Source organism: Ovis canadensis, chromosome X, assembly GCF_042477335.2.
Source record: "Ovis canadensis isolate MfBH-ARS-UI-01 breed Bighorn chromosome X, ARS-UI_OviCan_v2, whole genome shotgun sequence".
In the NCBI taxonomy this organism is placed as follows: domain Eukaryota; kingdom Metazoa; phylum Chordata; class Mammalia; order Artiodactyla; family Bovidae; genus Ovis; species Ovis canadensis.
The window spans coordinates 64,527,370-64,547,813 of NC_091727.1; the positions used below are offsets into that span (position 1 = coordinate 64,527,370).

The following is a 20,444-nucleotide window of genomic DNA, read 5'->3' on the forward strand; positions in this document are numbered from 1 at the left end:
TGTGTGACCCCATAGATGGCAGCCCACCAGGCTCCCCCATCCCTGGGATTCTCCAGGCAAGATCACTGGAGTGGGTTGCCTTTTCCTTCTCCAGTGCATTAAAGTGAAAAGTGAAAGTGAAGTCGCTCAGTCATGTCCGACTCTTAGTGACCTCATGGACTGCAGCCCACCAGGCTCCTCCGTCCATGGGATTTTCCAGGCAAGAGTGCTGGAGTGGGTTGCCACTGCCTTCTCTCTTATTTCTATAGTTCTGTATATTCTTGCCACCTGTTCTTAATATCTTCTGTTTCTGTTAGGTCCATACCATTTCTGTCCTTTATTGTGCCCATCTTTGCATCTCTTGGTATCTCTAATTGCATCCCTTGGTATCTCTAATTTTCTTGAAGAGATCTCTATTTTTTCCATTCTATTCTTTTCCTCTATTTCTTTGCTTTGACCCCTGAGGAAGGCTTTCTTATCTCTCCTTGCTATTCTTTGGAACTCTGGATATATCTTTCCTTTTCTCCTTTGCCTTTCACTTCTCTTCTTTTCTCAGCTATTTGTAAGGCCTCCTCAGACAACAGTTTTGCCTGTTTGCATTTCTTTTCTTGGGAATGGTTTTGATCACCACCTTCTGTACAATGTTATGGTCCTCCATCCATAGTTCTTCAGGCACTCTATCATTTCTAATCCCTTGAATCTATTTTGTCACTTCCACTGTAAGGGATTTTATTTAGGTCATACCTGAATGGTCTAGTGGTTTTCCCTACTTTCTTCAGTTTAAGTCTGAATTTGGCACTAATGAGTTCATGATCTGAGCCACAGTCAGCTCCTGGTCTTATTTTCACTAATGGTATGGAGCTTCTCCATCTTTGGCTGCAAAGAATATAATTAATCTGATTTCGGTATTGACCATCTGGTGATGTCCATGTGTAGAAGTCTTCATAGAACCATTCAACTTCTTTGCCAGCTTCTCTGGCATTGGTGGTTGGGGAATAGACTTGGATTCCTGTGAAACTGAATGGTTTGCCTTGGAAATGAACAAAGATCATTCTGTTGTTTTTGAGATTGCACCCAAGTGCTGCATTTTGGACTCTTTTGTTGACTATGAGGACTACTCCGTTTCTTCTAAGGGGTTCTTGCCCACAGTAGTAGATATAATGGTCATCTGAGTTAAATTCACCCATTCCAGTCCATTATAGTTCACTGATTCCTAAAATGTCAATTACTACTCTTGCCATCTCCTGTTTGACCACTTCCAATTTGCCTTGATTCATGGACCTAACATTCCAGGTTCCTATGCAGTATTGCTCTTTATAACATCAGACTTCACTTCCATCACCAGTCATATCCAAAACTGGGTGTTGTTTTCTCTTTGGCTTCTTTTCTTCATTCTTTCTGGAGTTACTTCTCCACTCTCCTCCAGTAGTGTATTGGACACCTTCCAACCTGGGGAGTTCATCTTTCAGTGTCATATCTTTTTGTCTTTTCGTACTATTCCTGGGGTTCTCAAGGCAAGTCACTGTTCAGTTATATTTATTGCAAACCTCCCCACTCCTACATGTTTTGCTAATATCTTGTTCATCTCTGGCTTGTTCATTTACTCTCTTTTCATTTATGATTCTTTTATATTATGTCTTATTTAAGAAATCCTTCAGAACCCCCAAGGTATTCTGTACTATCTAATAAAAACGTCACAATTTTGCCTTCACATTTAAGTCTTTAATTCATCTGAAACTATTTTATGAACATGGAATGATGTAGGGGTCCAATTTTCATTTTCCATGTAAACACCCATTTGTCCTAGCAGTATTTATTGAAAAATCCATCCTTTTCCCTCTGATGAGCAGTGCCACTTCTGTCATATATTAAGTGCCCAAATATACCTTGGTCTGTTTCTGTGTACTCTGTTCTACTAAGTAAAACTAAGTCTTCCAAATCTATGTATATCTCCTCACTTATTGAGGACTTCTTTAATATTTCTCAATAATTTTCCTCATAGACATCTTATACATCTTTTGTTCTATTCTTGAGTAATTTGTATTTTGACTCTATTGCAAGTGATATTTTAAAATCTTTTTGGTAAAGTATGATATACAAACAGAAAAGTACATATATCATAACTGAATAGCTTGCTGAATTCTCATAAACTAAATAAATTCATGTAACCAGGATAAGTATAATCTTTAAAAATTTTATATTCTAACTTTGTTTTTGGTATATGGGAGTAAAATTTATTTTTTAATACTGACTTTGTATCTAGGTACCTGTAATCTATACCCACCTTGCTAAAACCACTGTGGAAAAGATCACCAGTGATATCTTAGTTGCCAAAATGAATTGGTTCTTTTCAGTGTCCATCTTACCTGACTTCTCTGTGGCATTGACACTTGAACATATCCATCTTGAAACTCTTCTTGTTTGTGAATCCTCACTCTCCTAGTTCTTTTCTTAACTCAAACTACTCCTTTTCAGTTTCTTTTCCTTCTTTCTGTTCTTAATAATATGCTAATTATTGTACTCAGCATGATTTTCTTGACTAGTAATGAGTACCTGCTGTTAGTTCTTCCTTAGCAATATTGCCACGATTCACCCACTTCCAGTCTGTTCCTGCTGCCTCTGCTAAGTCCATTCCTTACCCGACACACCTGGTCAGGAGTCTCCTAACACTGTCACTCTGAGGACGTTTTCCTTCTAAATATCATAGCTATGCTGATCTCCTTAAAATACCACTTTGTGCGTGGCACCTCTTCTGCTTAGAAACTAAGTGGCACATCACTGCTTATAGGATGAATTCTAAACACTATAGCTAGGCCTTCCAAACCTTTGTACCCTGGTCCCAGTTTACCTCCTCAGCTATCTTTCACAGCTTCTCTGCCCACGCTCTCTACTCCAGCTACATGGTCTCCACAACATGCCCTGCTATTTCTGGCTCTGTGTACACATCACAGCTGTCTCCCCTTCTCTCCCACACTGAAGTCATTCTCCCCATTCCCCATCAAACTATCTGCAACATAGCTATCTTTCAAGGTCCAACTTAAGTCTTGGGTTTTTGATGTCACTTTTTATAACTATTTTATCTTCTAATGTATTTCTTCTCTGAAATTCCGTACGACCAGGGAGCCACCTGGCCATTTTCTGGCCTGTCTGTATTTCCACTCATACGTCTCTCACCACTTCCCCATAAAATCCAGGGATCTAGCCATGACAGTCTCTACTCCATGCTTTCCAAACAGTACTGTTGTTTCAGATCTCTGCACTGTGGTACTTGTATTGGCTTTCCTCCCTCAGCATAGAAACATACCAATGTGTTTCTCCCATTTTAAAGCAAACAAAATCCTTCATCCTCCTCACACTATTGCTCTTTTCCCTTTTCCTTTCACTCTGCTTTTTTGGCAGCCCTCCATCCTCATCCCATTGAAACTGTCCCTGCCAAGATCAACCAGTGACCTGAATAACTGAATCCATCAGGCTCTTTACTTGGTGACTCCATTGTGTCTGACACCCTGCCCCTTCTTCTGGACAGTCTCTTTCCTCCCTTGAATCTGTGACACTGCCCTCCTGGGTTTCGTCTTACTTTTCTTTCTTTCTTTTTTAAAATTATTTATTTATTTTTATTTTTGGCTGCACTAGGTCTTAATTGCTGCACGAGCTTTTCTTTAGTTGCGGTGAGTGGGGGCTACTCTCCAGTTGTGGTGCCTGGCTTCTCATTGCGGTGGCTTCTCTCGTTGTGGAGCATGGGCTCTCGACACCCAGACTTCAGTAACTGCAGCATGATTGCTCAGTAGTTGCGGCTCAAGGGCTCTCGAGTTCAGGCCTCAGTAGTTGTGGCATATGGGCTCAGTTGCTCCTTTCTGGACCAGGGATAGAACCAGTGTCCCCTGCATTGCACGTCAGATACTTAACCCCTGGATCACCAGGGAAGCTCTTCCTCTTACATTTCTGAGGACTCTTTCTCAGGCTCCTCTGCTGCTGCTGCTGCTGCTGCTGCTAAGTCGCTTCAGTCGTGTCTGACTCTGTGCGATCCCATAGATGGCAGCCCACCAGGCTCCGCCATCCCTGGGATTCTCCAGGCAAGAACACTGCAATGGGTTGCCATTTCCTTCTCCAATGCATGAAAGTGAAAAGTGAAAGTGAAGTCGCTCAGTCGTGTCCGCCTCTTCTTCTACCTGCCTATAATTGAAACATGGCCCAGGTTCTGCCTGGGATTTTTTTTTTTTCTTCCCGCTGTAAGCCCCTCACCTTGCCACCTCCACACCACCCTAAATTATCTCAACACTTAGACACTTAAAGCTTCTACCCATAGGCTGCTGATCCCAAACTTCTGTCTCCAGCTCATATCTTGCATCTACATTTCAGCCTATAAATGTATTTGCCTATGGGGCATCTCCCAGAGCTCCTCACTTTGTACCAGGCACTCAGCATGGCCTTCACGCTCCAGCCTTGCCTACCTGGCTAGCTTCTTCTCTCCCCGACCCTTTGTCACAGTCTGCTTAGCCATACTAAGTGTGCTAAGTTCACACTCGTCTCTGCGTCTTTGTACATCCCACTCCCTCTGCCAAAAATGCCTTCCCCCTGTCTTCACGTGGCTTATTCTATTTCACCCTTCACTACTCAGCTCCAGTTTCATCCCCTTGAACGACCTTCAGTTCTTTGACTGCCTCCAACTTCTCCCACCCCCAACCCCTGCATCTAGTGCTTGCTTCTTTCCTATACTAACACTACCCCAACTCTGTACTATAGCCATCTCCTTTCCTGACTCCCAGTAGACAGCAAGCCAATCAAAAGTGGAAACTAAGTCTTATTCATCTTTGAACCCCTAGGGCCTGGCATAGTCCCTGACATATTTTCATAGGCCCTCATTGAATGCCTGAGTTTTTTCTCCCTTTGGTCTGACTGGTAGTTCCTACTAATATTTCAATTCACAGTTTGGATGTCACCCATCTATAAAACCTCTTTCTTGGGTTGCAGTCTTTCCATCAGTTGATCAGAGAAGGCAATGGCACCCTACTCCAGTACTTTTGCCTGGAAAATCCCATGGACGGAGGAGCCTGGTGGGCTGCAGTCCGTGGAGTCGCTAAGAGTCGGACACAACTGAGCGACTTCACTTTCACTTTTCACTTTCATGCATTGGAGAAGGAAATGGCAACCCACTCCAGTGTTCTTGCCTAGAGAACCCCAGGGACGGGGGAGCCTGGTGTGTTGCCATCTATGGGGTCGCACAGAGTCGGACACGACTGAAGCGACTTAGCAGTGGCAGCAGCAGCAGTAGCAGTTGATGCTCCCATACTGTTTTTTCCTAACACTTTCAAATTTTCAAAGAGACAACAAAGATTATACAGGAACATTTCTACATCTAGCATCTGGATTCCACCATTAATATTTTAGTATATTTCCTTTATTACATATCTGTCCATTTATCTACTTATTAATCTACATTCTTTTTTTAAATGCATTTTTAAATAAATTGTACACATTAGTACACTTCCTCCCAAATTCTTAAGCTTATGTATTATTAACTGAAGTTTAATATTTGAGTAGATTTTTAATGTAAAATTTACAATGAAAAGCACAAATTTTAAGTGTATCTTAGCTGAATTTTGACAAATGCATTTACTTAAAAGACTGTAATCCAAAGCGTTTTCATAATATATAAAAGATTATCTCTCTTCTCAGTCAATTGTTAGCCTGAGTCTCACAGCATTCTCTCTTTTCATTGTAATTATATTTGTCTTCTTTTCTTGTTAAATTTTGAGTTCCTTGAAGGGAGAGACCAGTTGATATTTTCTTGCCACCTGTGCTAAGCCTGACACAAAGTAGGTGTTCTATAACTATTGACTGGCCAGATATATGAATATCTGCCCTACTCCTGAAATATGAGCACATGCTGTATTCATTCTCTTTCTTGTCTCCCACATCCAAAAAGTTTCTTGGTTATGTCATTTTTATGTCTTAAACACCTTTAACTTCTCAAGACTTTGTTCTTCTCCCATGGTTCCAGTCCTTAACGATCTCTCAACTGAACTATTAAAATAACCTCCTAAATGGTTTCTTAAACACCAGTTTTTTAACTCCCAAATCTACCTTCCAAATGACTACCAAAGCAGTATTTCTTTTTTTTTTTCAAAGCAGTATTTCTAAATCTAAATTTGATCATGTTCATGCCCTCTTCAAAACCTTTCATTTGTGTCCATCATCTACAACAGATGTTTTTAGTCTGCCTTCCTTTTAAAGCAGATGAACTATTTTTAAAATGAAGTCATAAATTCTCACGGTTGAAATAAATTAAGAAACAGATTTGAAATTCACATAAATTTATTTTGTAAGTTCAGATATATAACATTGAGTAGGTCAATCTTCAAGCAATAAGAATATTACAGCTTATTTTATTATCACAATTTCTTTCTTTATATTCACTTGTATATCATGAAATTGTTCATGGTAAAAAATGCAATACATTTAACAGAGGACTTGTATCTAGAATATATGAAGAACTCTCAAAATTCAGTATTATAAAAAGCAATACAACTAGAAAATGAGCAAGACACAAACAGATACTACACTGAAGAGAATATACAGATGGCAGTAAGCACATGAAAAGATGTTTAGCATCCTTAGTCATTAACCAAATGCAAGTGAAAACCACAAGAAGATTGCATACCTCTCAAAATAACTAAAAGAAAAAATATCAAATTCTGGCAAGAATGTGGTGAAATCGAATTTCTCATACATTGCACTATTGAACATTTATTCCAGAGAAAGTGAATGTTCACACAAAAACCTGTACATAAATGTTCATAGCTGCTCTACTGTAATAACCAAAAACTGGAAGCATCTCAAATGTTTATCAGCAGGTAAATGAATGGTTAAACAAACTGGTATATCCACACTATGTAATACTACTCAGCAGTAAAAAAGAATGAACTATTGAAATAGACTCCTTGGATGGATTATTATTGTTATGCTGAGTGGGAAACAAAAGGGCTAGTCTCAAAAGGTTAAACACTCTATGTGCTGTTTATACATTGTTGAACTAGCAAAATTGTAGGGGAGAAAAATTAATGGTTGTCAGGGCGTAAGGATTGGGGTGTGAAGAGGTAAGTGTGCCTAGAAAGGGTAGTACAGGAGACCCTTAAGATGATAGAAAAGTTCTGTATCTTGATTTTGTTGATCATTTCATGAAGTTATACATGTGATATTATACAGAACTATACACATACACAGAGTATATATAAAAACTAAATAACATCTGGGGATTGTGCTAATGTTAATTTCCCTTTGCTGATTATTGTACTATGTTTATGAGAGATGTTACCATTGGGGGAGGCTGAGTGAATGGTACACAAGACCTTGCTGTACATATTCCTTACAGCTTCCTGTGAATCTGTAACTATTTCAAAATAAATATTTTTAATGCAGTATAAACAAAAATATTTTTTTCTCTCTCCCCAGATCCCTTGTCTAGGTGTTTAGACAGTCTCTCTATTTAAGTGGAAGCATTCTATGTACTCTCTTCTAATCTACTCTTTATTTATGGAGATTGTTCCACATTAGCATATACACCTCTACTGTGTTCTTTTTCATGTCCATATATTGTATAGATGTGCCATGGTATTTATTACACCATTTCCCTATTGATGAACATTAGGTTGGTTCCAGACTTTTGCACACTAGGCTCCAATGAACATTCTTAGTTCTTAGTATATGACATGATGGGGATTCTGGATGACAATCTTATTTAAGGTTTTGTATCTAATTTTTTCTGTAATTTTTCCTTGTCATACATTATCAAGAAAATCCTGATTCATACTAATACATAATTATGAGTTATGAATATTTTTTAACAGCCTACTTTGCAGTCTCTTCAATTATTAAACTGATCTAGGAGCTTTGATGAGAAGTGATAGGACATTTAAATTCAGTGTTGGATCACTAATGATATATTTCCTAATTTATGTTATATAATAACTTAATGTCCAACAAGACACTCACAAAGCTTATAAGAAGCACTGAAATCATCTTTTTTTGAGTGCCGTTGGCTAAGTGCTTCATATATACTATTGCATTTCATTTTTTCCCCCAGCTTTATTGAGATATTATTGACATATAGTATATATTATATTTATGTTGTACAATGTGATGATTTGACACATGTATTTATTATAAAATGATTACCACAATAAGGTTAGTTAACACCTCCATCTCCTCATTTGATTACCATTTGTATGTGTGTGTGGTGATAACATTTAAACTTTACTCCAAGGGGGTCAGGGAAAGATGAAATGAGTAAAGAGAATCAACTGTATGGTAATGGATGAAAACTAAAATTTTAATGGTGAGCACACTATAGTGTATATAGAAGTAGAAGTGTAATCTTGTGCACATGGAACATATATTGTTATAAACCAATGTTATCTCAATAAAAATGTTTTAATTAAAAAAAGATTTACTCTCTTAACAACCATTAAGTACATAATACAGTACTGTTGATTACAGTCACCATGCTGTATGTGAAATCCCAGAACTTACTCATCTAATAGCTGGATGTTTGTAGCCTTTGACCAACATCTCCCTATTTTCCCTACCTCTCAGCCTCTGGCCACCACCATTCTACTCTCTTTCTATGAGTTCAGCTTTTTTAGATTCCACATATAAGTAAGGACATACAATGTTTGTCTTTCTCCATCTGATTTATTTCACTCAGCATGATGCCCTTAGAGTCCATCCATGTTAAAAAAGGCAAGATCTTCTTTTTGGTGGCTGAATAATATTCCTCTGTATGTGTGTACCACATTTTCTTTATTGATTCATCCATCAATGGCTACCTAGATTGTGAAACTGTCTTTAATAGCATATCGTAACATGTTGAGTTCCATATTAATTTGGTACCACACAACTGACTATGAAAATGTGATGAGCACATGAATTGAGTAACTGCCTCTGTCTGGTGTTTCAGTACAAGCTCATGTGCTACAGTGGTACAGTTATTTGTACAATTTTCTGTGAGTGTGCACAGAAACTGGGCAAAAGTCTTGTGCACAGCTACAACCTCAAATTACACATTTGCAAAAAATTCAAACATACAAATAATAAAGGTATATTCAAAGACTGCAGAAAAATTAATTAACCTTGCTGTACAAGATAATGTGTCAGTAGACTCCAGTGTGTTAAGGTTTGCTTTATAGCATATTAGAATGAGCCATTTAAATGCAGTTTTATTTAAAATAGTTAAAATAATTTTAAATAGCAGTGATGGTTGCACAACAGTGTAAATGTACTTAATGCCACTGAACTGTACACTTAAAAGCTGTTAAAATGGTACATTTTATGTTATATATATTTTACCACAATAAAAATAATTTTTAAAACAAAATTCAAATTACAGTTACAGAAACTCTACAGTATTTTTGTGGGTCCCTGAAGTATCCCTAAGGTCCTGAGGAACACAATTTGAAAACCACTGTTCTACAGGGGAAATACAGATACCTGAGCATGACATATGCTGTTTATGATCTGCCCCTAATTGTCCTCTGGACTCATTATTTGTTACTCTTTACTTCGTAACTTGCACTGTTTTCCTATTGAACTACCTGTAGTTCCTAAATGTATGATGCCCTCTCTCACAAATATGTGCCTTGACATATGTTACTTCTCTGCCTGGAATGCCCTTATATTCTTTTTTCCTACTCTTCCCTCCTCCATCAGCATTGTCCTAGTCATTCTTCACAATTCAGCTCAAATTTTCAATTCCCAGTCCCTCCTATGAAAACTCATTTTTACTATATTTATCTTTTCCTTTAATATTATATTTGCAATTATTTTTTGTTGGTGTGTCTCTCTCCCTTTATATTTTTAACTCTTTGAAAGTAGGGATTGTGACTTATTCATTTTTGTATCTCTAATGCCTAGCACAGTGCCTAGAATATTTAACATATTCACTAAATGATGAAAAGGACTCGAATGTATGAGGTGATAAAAGTGGGAGAGTCCAGGATATCTCAGATTTGCTGTTTGTTGGGTGACTGATTAGATGGTGAGACAATGAAGAGGAACAGTGCTGAAAGTGAAATAGATTTGCACTGAAAGATGAATTCTGTGTTGTTCAAGTCTGTGTTATGCAATGTCATGTGTGCACAGCCCACTGGAGGTTATTCAGTCGGCAGATAAAATATAGCTTTGGACAACAGGAAAGAGGTCTGGTTTGGAGATGCAGATTTGAGGGAGTCATTAATACAGATGTTTATTGGAACTCTAGGCAAGGATGAGATAACCCAGGAAGAATGTATATAGTAAGCAAAAACCTTAAGACAGTCCAAAGAGAATACCAACATTTAATGGGTTGGTATTGGAAAGTCTACCCCACTGAGTAGACTAGGAATGGTTGAGAATGGGGGATACAGTAGTCACATGGCTCTGGAGGGAAGACTTGAGAGTTTAAGATTTCTTTAAATATAGTTTCTACCAACCCCATCTTTTCAGCCTCAAGTCTCTTGTCTTTCCAAGGTATCTGGTGCCTCTAAGGGAGCAAATAAGCTCATTTCCATAGAGCATAGAGGTTAGGATCATGGACTTTGGAGCCCAACTGCCTCCATTTGAATTCTGACTCTGCCACTTACTAGCTATGTGACCTTAGGCAAGTTACCTAACCTCTTTGTGCCTCAGCTCTTATATCTGTTGACACAAGGATAATCATGCTTTATGCACACTTTATGGGGCCACTGTGAGGGTTAAGTGAGGTAATATGTATAAAGTTCCCAGAACAGAATCTGGCTTTTAGTAAACACTATATAACTTAGCTGTTATTATCACTGTCATCATCATTATTGTCCCTTTGCAGGCACATTAGATTGAGGCTCCTCCGTCTTGCTGATTCAGTTATTGCTCTCCACCTGTACTCTAAAAACATTGAGATCTCTTGCCTGTTGGTATTTCCTCTCCTGTGCTCTGTGATCTTATCGGTTATTACTTTCTAAATTCCTTTTAATGGTATCTTAGTGGGGAAAGAAATGCTGATGGTCAGTCTTCTATGTTTGAACAGAACTTCGTCTAATGTTCTCTGTGTTCTTTTTGTATGCGGTTTTGTTACATTGATTCCTGTGAAGCTATATCAATTTTTATTGGAATAATGTGTGTCTAAATAATTACAATTTTATTTTTTGAAAGCCTTTCATACTTTTCCCCCTTTAGACTTTCAGTACCAGAAGCATAACTATTTTTTCCCCTGAGTTCTAGAAATCTGTTTTCTTAACGTCTAGTGTACTGATATTTGATCCTGCACCTCGGTCCCTTATAACCAGATTCTCATCATTTCACTTACACTGTCAGTTCTTCCATGTGTGTCGACTCGAAGGCCAAAGCAGCCATTTCCTTCTTGCCGTATCCTTTTGCTGAAGAAATTGTCATGAGAATAGATAAGGACTGTATTGGGTGCTCTGCTTTCAGTGTCATGTAATTTAGCAAATAACTACATTATCTAAGTTTCTCTGTCCTATTAATAATAACTTACATGTGGATAGCACTTTATAGATCACATTTGATTTTTATCATAGCCTCATGAGGTAAGTAAGGTATGTATTACACCTGTTTTATGGATAAAAGGAAAGTTTTAGTGACTTGTCCAAGGTCATACACACTGATAAGTACCAGAGGCAGAGTTTGAGCTAAGATTCTGTCTCCCAATTAAGTTCCTTTTCACCCTATCACCTCTCAGTAGTTACTCCTGTAAGTCTTGTGACCAATTGCAGTAACAGATCATTCCCTTTCTCTCTGACTATGCAGAGTATATCTATACTATCATATTACTTCTTTTCCCCCCCTAATCTGTGCTACCTGCCTTAGGCTCATACATGTTTTCTTCTCATACAGAGCAGGGTGTCTCAGCTGTTGCACTATTGACATTTTGGGTCAAATAATATTGGGAAGCAGGGACTGTCCAGGGCATTGTAGAAAGTTTAGTGGCATCCTTGCCCTCGACTCACAAGATGCCAGTAGTACTCCCCCTGACCTCGCAAGTTGTGACAACCAAAATGTCTCCAGATATCACCAAATGTCCTCAGTTCAGTTCAGTCCAGTCACTTGGTCATGTCCTACTGTTTGTGACCCCATGGACTGCAGCACGCAGGCATCCCTGTCCATCACCAACTCCTGGAGCATGCACAAACATATTTCCATCAAGTTGGTGATGCCATCCAACCATCTCATCTTCTGTCATCCCCTTCTCTTCCTGCTTTCAGTCTTTCCCAGCATCAAGATCTCTTCCAATGAGTCAGTTCTTCGCATCAGGTGGCCAAAGTATTGGAGTTTCAGCTTCAGCATCAGTCTTTCCAATGAACACTCAGGCCTGATTACCTTTAGGATTGACTGGTTTCATCTCCTTGCAGTCCAAGGGACTCTCAAGTGTCTTCTCCAATACCACAGTTCAAAAGCATCAATTCTTCGGTGCTCAGCTTTCTTTATAGTCCAACTCTCATGTGTATACATGACTACTGGAAAAACCATAGCTTTGACTAGATGGAACTTTGTCAGCAAGGTAATGGCTCGGCTTTTTAATATGTTGTCCAGGTTAGTCATAGCTTTTCTTCCAAGGAACAAAGCATCTTTTAATTTCATGGCTGCAATCACCATCTGCAGTGATTTTGGAACCCCCCAAAATAAAGTCTGTCATTGTTTCCATTGTTTCCCCATCTATTTTCCATGAAGTGATGGGATCGGATGCCACGATCTTACTTTTTTGAACCTTGAGTTTTAAGCCAACTTTTTCACTCTCCTCGTTCACTTTCATCAGGAGGCACTTTAGTTCCTCTTCAATTTCTGCCGTAAGAGTGGTGTCATCTGCATATCTGAGGTTATTGGTATTTCTCCCAGCAATCTTGATTCCAGCTTGTGCTTCATCCAGCCCAGCATTTTGCATGATGTACTCATAGAACTGTTCAACTTCAGCTTCTTCAGCATTACTGGTTGGGGCATAGACTTGGATTACTGTGATATTGAATGGTTTGCCTTGGAAACAAACAGAGATCATTCTGTTGTTTTTGAGATTGCACCCAATTGCTGCATTTCAGACTCTTTTGTTAACTATGAGGGCTACTCCATTTCTTCTAAGGGATTCTTGCCCACAGTAGTAGATATAATGGTCATCTGAGGTAAATTTGCCCATTCCAGTCCATTTTAGTTCACTGATTTCTAGAATGTCGATGTTTATTCTTTCTATCTCCTGTTTGACCACTTCCGATTTGCCTTGATTCATGAATCTAACATTCCAGGTTCCTATGCAATATTGCTCTTTGCAGCATTGGGCTTTACTTCCATCACCAGTCACATCCACAGCTGGGTGTTGTTTTTGCTTTGGCTCCATCCCTTCATTCTTTCTGGAGTTATTTCTCCACTGATCTCCAGTAGCATATTGGGCACCTACCAACCTGGGAAGTTCATCTTTCAGTGTCCTATATTTTGCCTTTTCATACTGTCCATAGGGTTCTCAAGGCAAGAATACTGAAGTGGTTTGTCATTGCCTTCTCCAGTGGACCACGTTTTGTCAGATGTCAAAAGTCCTACAGAAGCAAAATTGTCCCCAGTTGAGAACTGCTTCATAGAGAGCTGCCTCCTTTCTCTCCTACCTTGTTTTTCTCTCCTGTGACAAATATACCCTTTTAATCTAGTTGTAAAATCTATTGTAACATGTGTTCATTATACTTGTGAAGTTCTAGTCCCCTTTTAAAGTTAAAATCTCTATTATTTATTTGTTGCCCTAGTGAACAAATACCTGAAGCTATTGAGTAGTATTCTTGATCCTTTCCTCACTTGATCCATTCTCAATCTTTTCAAGAGAAGAGGAACTTCTGGTCTTACAACTTTATCCAGACATTTTTCTCCATAGCCATACTTGATCAGAACTTTTAAGTCTCTTCAGACATGTTCTTCCCAGTCTTTATGATATATTTTCTCCATCCATGTCAAGAATTTCTCTCTCAACAACAGAAAATCAAATGCTCTTTTGTGATGATTTCTTTCCAGAGAGACATTCATTTCCCTTGCTCCTTTCTATTCCAAAACCCCAACTCTCATTTGAAGAAAAAATTCAGCCTTTTTATTCTTAAGTCTGTGCTTCTTGCTTAGATCACAGTACCCATAATTTCTTCTCAGGGCTTATCTGGGCTTTTGTTGTTGTTCCTGTGAAGTAATAGATGGACATTTTGCTTAATAGGTTTGAAACACCTCAGCAGTCTTTCCTTCACATCCCAGATGGGATATGGGCCAATAAGATGGCACAATGTTCTGTTTGGCCAAAATGTGTAAGAAGAGAAAGAACTGAACTAATATGAGGATTAGTACAGGCAATGGTGAGGTTTGATTAATCTTACCAGGATCTCCTTCACATCCTGGATGGGATAAATGGCCCTGGAAAATAGCAGTAAAAGGAAAAGAAAGAGATGGTTGCTTGATGGAACTGTTTTTGTCTTCATTGTCATCATTCTCAGTTGCTCAGTCATGTCTGACTGCGACCCCATGGACTGCGGCATGCCGAGCTTCCCTGTCCTTCACCTTCTCCTGGAGTTTGCTCAAACTCATGTCCATCGAGCCAGTGATGCCATCCAACCATCTCATCCTCTGTCATCCCCTTCTCCTCTTGCCTTCAATCTTTCCTAGCATGAGGGCCTTTTCCAATGAGTTGGCTCTTCATGTCAAGTGGCCAAAATATTGGAGCTTCAGCATCAGTCCTTCCAGTGTATTCAGCATTGATTTCCTTTAGGAATTGAATTCCTTTAGGATTGACTGGTTTGATCTCCTTGCTGTCCAAGAGGCTCTCAGGTCTTCTCCAGCACCACAGTTTGAAGGCATCAGTTCTTTGGCACTCAGCCTTATATATTGGGATATTTGAACATGTGAATAAACTGAAAAGAAGGAATTTTTAAAGGGAAAATAAATTGAAGATCTAAGAGGAAGGTGGAAGATTGAACAATCCAGGGTCCCTGGGAAAATTAAGGGAATAGAAACACCAGCAGAGGCTGAAGGGAAAATAAAGGTAGTTATTTCCTACTGAAACAGGGAGAAGAACAGAGGAATCAGTAACAGTAAAGGAAAGACTGTGAAGTGAGGAGAGGGGAAGTTAGGGAGCCCTTGTGAAGAATTGATCACCATAATGTATTTGTTGAAATCGTATACTAATAGAGTGAAGGTAGATTTCCAGTCTTGGAAATGATGAGTGTTTAGAATAGCTGCCATGGTGAAGGAAGAATGAAGAAGAGAAGATGATCAATTGACCAAGGGTTCAGCCAAGGTCAGATAGCATGTTTTATAATGGATGAATCCAGTCCATTTGATTATGTAACTTTCTTCAGCATTGCAGTGTGGAGAGAAGCACACATGTGCGTGCATGTGCGCGCGCGCACACACAGCTGGTTTAACCTAGGCCTGGGAATTGACATGGTGGGAATGGCAGAAAGTCATGGGTTTAATGAGTGCTTGGGAAAGTATAACCGAAATGACTGCAGGGTTCAGAATAGGTAGTTTAAGGCCCAGGAAAGATGATCTACCAAGGGTATTAGAAAGAGTCAGTTGGTATTTCCCTGCTGGTCCAGTGGTTAAGACTCCACGCTTCTGCTTCAGCCGGTGCAGGTTTAATCCTTGGTCGGGGAACTAAGTTCCTATATGCCATGTGGTGCAGCGAAAAAGAGAAAGAAAGAGTGTCAGTAAATTTGTAGCCACAATAAGGGTGAAGAACAGCATCCATGAAAGAAACGGAAGGATGGTAGTAGGATGCAGTCAGAGAGGAATTTTGGAGTTAAGGATCTTATAGATATAGTTGTTATATAGATCTTATAGATATAGATCTATTTAAGGATCTTATAGATATAGTTGTTATATAGATCTTATAGATATAGATCTATAAGGGAGTCCAGTGGCTAATAAGTAAAGTAGAATAGCACTAACAATCATCATGCCATTTATATATCATATGACTTTGTTTTGTGTAAGGTATCTTATTAACTCCCCACCACAATCTATGAACTGGGTAGATTTGCCCCCTTCTGTAGAACTTACCCAAAATTGCATAACTAGTCAGTGACAAAGCCAGGATTAGAACCTAGCCACCATTGCCCATGCATTTAACCATTATACTATATAGACTTTCCATGATTGTAATCATTATACTGTATAGACTTTCCAAGATAAACATAACCATGGAGGCTTTCAAGGGACCTCAGATTATTACAATGTTTAAAAAGTAAACCTTGGAATTTAAGAAGTGGAAAAGAATGTTTACTTTGTTTGAAACAAGAGGAAAGTATAAAACGTAAATAACTATACAAGTGGTTGTTGTCATGGTGATCTGTTATCTGTCTGCTTTGTTTCCATGGAAAAGGGTAAGAAGTGCCAACTGACTTAATTGTGCTTTCACCTTTGCCCTTTGAACTTTACTTAATTGGAAGACCAACTGTTTGAAAGAGGAAGAGATGGAAAGAAAGTAAAATATCAGAGTGGACATCACCAGCTTTTACCAGCATTATGTTTATTCCCGTTTCTGTCCATTCCACCTAGGGAAAATATGGTGTGTTTCTCAAAGAGCATAAGAATATTTGATAAGAACACTAAAGATTTTTAAATAATGTTTTTCTTTTATAGAGAGCTTTCTGTTTGGGGAAAAAAAAGACACTCTCGGAAAAGTGAACAGGATTAAGAGGTTTCCTTAAGATTGCTAACTTAATAATTCTATGGGGTCTTTATTCTTTTCTCTTTCTCAGGATAGGTATATGTTAGATGTTACCAAGCAATTTAAATTTTCTTTCCTATTATTAGGTATTAATATTAACCGAGGCCTCCTATGTTTGGGGAATGTAATCAGTGCTCTTGGAGATGACAAAAAGTGTGGCTTTGTGCCCTACAGAGATTCCAAGTTGACTCGACTGCTTCAAGGTAAGCCCAAAGTGCCTCTAAGAAATAAGAAAGTAACTTAGAATGATAGTGATGAGAATGCAAAGATAGGACAGATATTAATAAAAAGCCAGATTTTTGGACTATTACATACAGAAATGTCCAATTGATAAACAGGAGAGAGACCTGCTGGCAAGCAGGCTTCTAAGGTAATGGAAAAATGTCTTCATATATGGATTTGAGAGCCAAAAAAATCTGTAGAGTGTCAACTGTACTTAGTACTTTGTATCTGGAAATGAACTTGCTTACTGTATTTATTAATGCTGACAAGCAGAATTCCCTAAAAAGTTAAAATCTACCTAGAGGAAGCATCCAAAGAATGTTTACTCCTAATAGTGGCTCCTAACTTACTTGGCCCAGGCCCCGGTTGTTTTAACCCGATTAACTGCTGATGTCACAGTCTCACTTAAGGAGGACACATGTAATAGCATGCTAAACTATATCATTTTACACAGCAGAAATTCTTGATGTGTTTATATTGATGCAATAGGAAATTTGTAGATACTTAAGAATTATTTTCTTACGGCTCTGAGATTGAAGTATCCAACCCAATGGACAGCTTTGCTTGCGTCCTACTTGGATTTCACTTCCTTCCATTATTCTTTTTCAGATTCTCTAGGAGGTAATAGCCACACTCTTATGATAGCCTGTGTGAGTCCTGCTGACTCCAATCTAGAGGAAACATTAAACACTCTTCGTTATGCTGACAGAGCAAGAAAAATCAAGAACAAACCTGTTGTTAATATTGATCCCCAGACAGCTGAACTTAATCATCTGAAGCAACAGGTAGAAGGGACTTAACATTTGATGGGGAAAATTACAAGTATGTGAGTGGAATGATAGAGCTCCTATTTCTCAGCTTTTTCTCCACCAGGACTTTAGAGATGTTGGTTAAGCATTCTGTTAGTATGAGGACATGTTAAAGTAACTCCTATGAACATGTTTTTTGGTCATATTTAAGATTAGAGGGTGACACTGGATATTTCACTGATAAAGAAGTGAGCAGTGAGAGTTGGGGCAAGAGACGTGTGCAGGAGTCAGATCCCAAAGGTCCTTATATGACTGGTTAAAGAATTATAATAATTCAAGTAAACACTATGGCCTGAACTAAAGACAGAAGCAATAGAGATAAAGAAAGGGGGACAAATTATTGACAGAAACAACAACAACAAAAAACCCAAGGAGGTAGAATGTATAGAGCTTACAAATGTGGCTACAGATTTGATGTGAAAGGGTAGGTAGGGAAAATCAAAGTTGATTCCCAGGTTTTTTGCTTGGACAACTGAATAAATGGTAGTAACAATCATTGAGTCAGGGAATTTAGGAGGAAAATAGGGGTCAGGCAGGGAAATGGAAATGATGAAATTCAGTTTGGGACATTTTGAGTTTGAAGCTCTTGAGGAACATCTAAGTAGAGTTATTCAAACTTGGCTGGGTATGCGGGTTTAATGTAGAGAGGTCTGAAGATACAGATTTGTATGTCATCAGCATTTAGCTATGACAAACCTAGACAACATATTAAAAAGCAGAAACATTACTTTGCCAACAAAGGTCTGTCTAGTCAAAGCTATGATTTTTCTAGTAGTCATGTACAGATGTAAGAGTCGGACCTTAAAGAAAGCTGAGTACCGAAGAACTAATGCTTTTGAACTGTGGTGTTGGAGAAGACTCTTGAGTGCCCCTTGGACTGCAAGGAGATCCAACCAGTCCATCCTAAAGGAAATCAGTCTTGAATATTCATTGGAAGGTCTGATGCTGAAGCTGAAGCTGTAATACTTTGGCCACCTGATGTGAAGAACTGACTCATTGGAAAAGACCCTGATGCTGAGAAAGATTGAAGGCAGGAGGAGAAGGAGATGACTGAGGATGAGACGGTTGGATGGCATCACTGACTCCATGGACATGAGTTTGTGCAAGCTCCGGGAATTGGTGATGGACAGGGAAGCCTGGCGTGCTATAGTCCATGGGGTTGCAAAGAGTCAGACACGACTAAGCGACAAAAGTGAGAATTTAGATGGTACCTGATGTTACAAAGTAGATGAAATCGAAGAGTGCCTGGCATGTTAAAGGCACTTACTCAATATTTGCTGAGTGAGCAAATGGCAAAGAAGAGAGACGAAGGCTAGATAGAACTCAGGGGTAACAGCAGTATTTAAGGAAGGGGGAAAGGAGAGCTGACAGCAAGGGAGATGAAGAAAGAGCAAACAGGTAGGAAGAAAATCAGTGGTTCATGGAAGACAAGGGGAGAAAGTTTCAAGGAGGGCTATCAAAAGTATAAATTTATAAAGAAGTGTAAAGATAAGGGTTAAAAAGGTCCATTGATTTTTTTTTTTAATCAGCAAGAAAGCTATTGATGACTGCAGTGAGAAGAGGGTCAGGGGAATGATAAGAACAGATTGCTATGGGATGGACAGTGAATGCTAGACAAGGAAGTGGAGGAAGTTGGTAGGCTCTTCTTTCAAGAAGGCAAGATAAAAGAAGACAGTAGCTGGTAGTCATGGGTCAAGGGATATAAATCTGTGGTTTTTTCTTTTTTTTTTTGAAATATGGAAGAGACTTGAGCATATGAAAGAACCAGAGACTGGTTGGGATAGACTTGGAGAGACTGAGAATAGGAATGAGTTGATAAGGTGTTTTCTTTCAGTTGAGATCCTCTGCACAAATAAAAAGGGATTCACCTTAGACAGTAGAGGGGATACCTGCCCATAAGACTAAAAGAAAAGAGGTTAGAATAGGAAGGATACAGTGACACTAATTTAGATAAACAAGAAGGGAAACTGAGCAATTTTCAGCCTGATGACCATTTTCTTCTCAGAGAAATAGAAGACAAGGTCATCTTCTAAGAGCAATCAAGCAGATTGATAGCATTGAGGGACTGAAGAGACCTCAGAAGGCTTAAAGTCTTGGAAATGGAAGAAGTAGCTGACTAGGAACATGAATTTGTGGTGGTATCAGTATGACTGTGCAACAGCTCAATAGCACTGGCAGAATAGCAGATAGTGAGATTGGCCCCCTTGGCAGGGGTGTCAGCTTTTCTTGGTATAGTACTCTTCCCAGTGGGAATCTAGTGTTTCTCAACAGTCTAGTGCTCACTCCATCTCTAGCTTCCTCCTCAGTGATAATAATTACACCTCATTTAATCTGTTGTCTTCCCTCCTTTTACTGTCCTTTATTTCCTTCCTCCTAAGGTTCACTATAGAAAATATAAGTAATTTACCTGTTTACAAAATCACTTTAATTATAAAGTACCTTATTCAGTGCTGCTTCTTTGTTTGCTTTCATGTGTACTCCTATTGCCAGAAATGCTTTTCTTCCTGGTCATTTATTTGTTCATCCATTCCAACAATAAAAATTTACTGAACACTATTATGTGCCAGGTACTGTGCTGGAATATATTGTTGAGCAAAGAAGATAGTTTCTGCCTTCATGGAACTCTCCTAATAGGAGAGACAAACAAACATTAAGCACACAGTCATACCAATGTATTATAAACTGGAATAGTGTACTATAGAGCACTGTGAAAGTATGAACAG

General features: G+C 38.8%; 1 protein-coding gene across 4 annotated transcripts in view; it reads left to right on the top strand.

The window, feature by feature from the left end:
- KIF4A (kinesin family member 4A) overlaps positions 1-20,444 on the top strand; it is a 128,146-nt gene that overhangs the window by 36,723 nt on the left and 70,979 nt on the right. For all 4 annotated transcript variants that reach the window (XM_070290308.1, XM_070290309.1, XM_070290310.1 and 1 more), the window contains exons 8-9: positions 16,777-16,893; positions 17,522-17,697. In XM_070290308.1, coding sequence (XP_070146409.1) covers positions 16,777-16,893; positions 17,522-17,697 — 293 coding nt within the window. The remainder of the gene's footprint in view (positions 1-16,776; positions 16,894-17,521; positions 17,698-20,444) is intronic.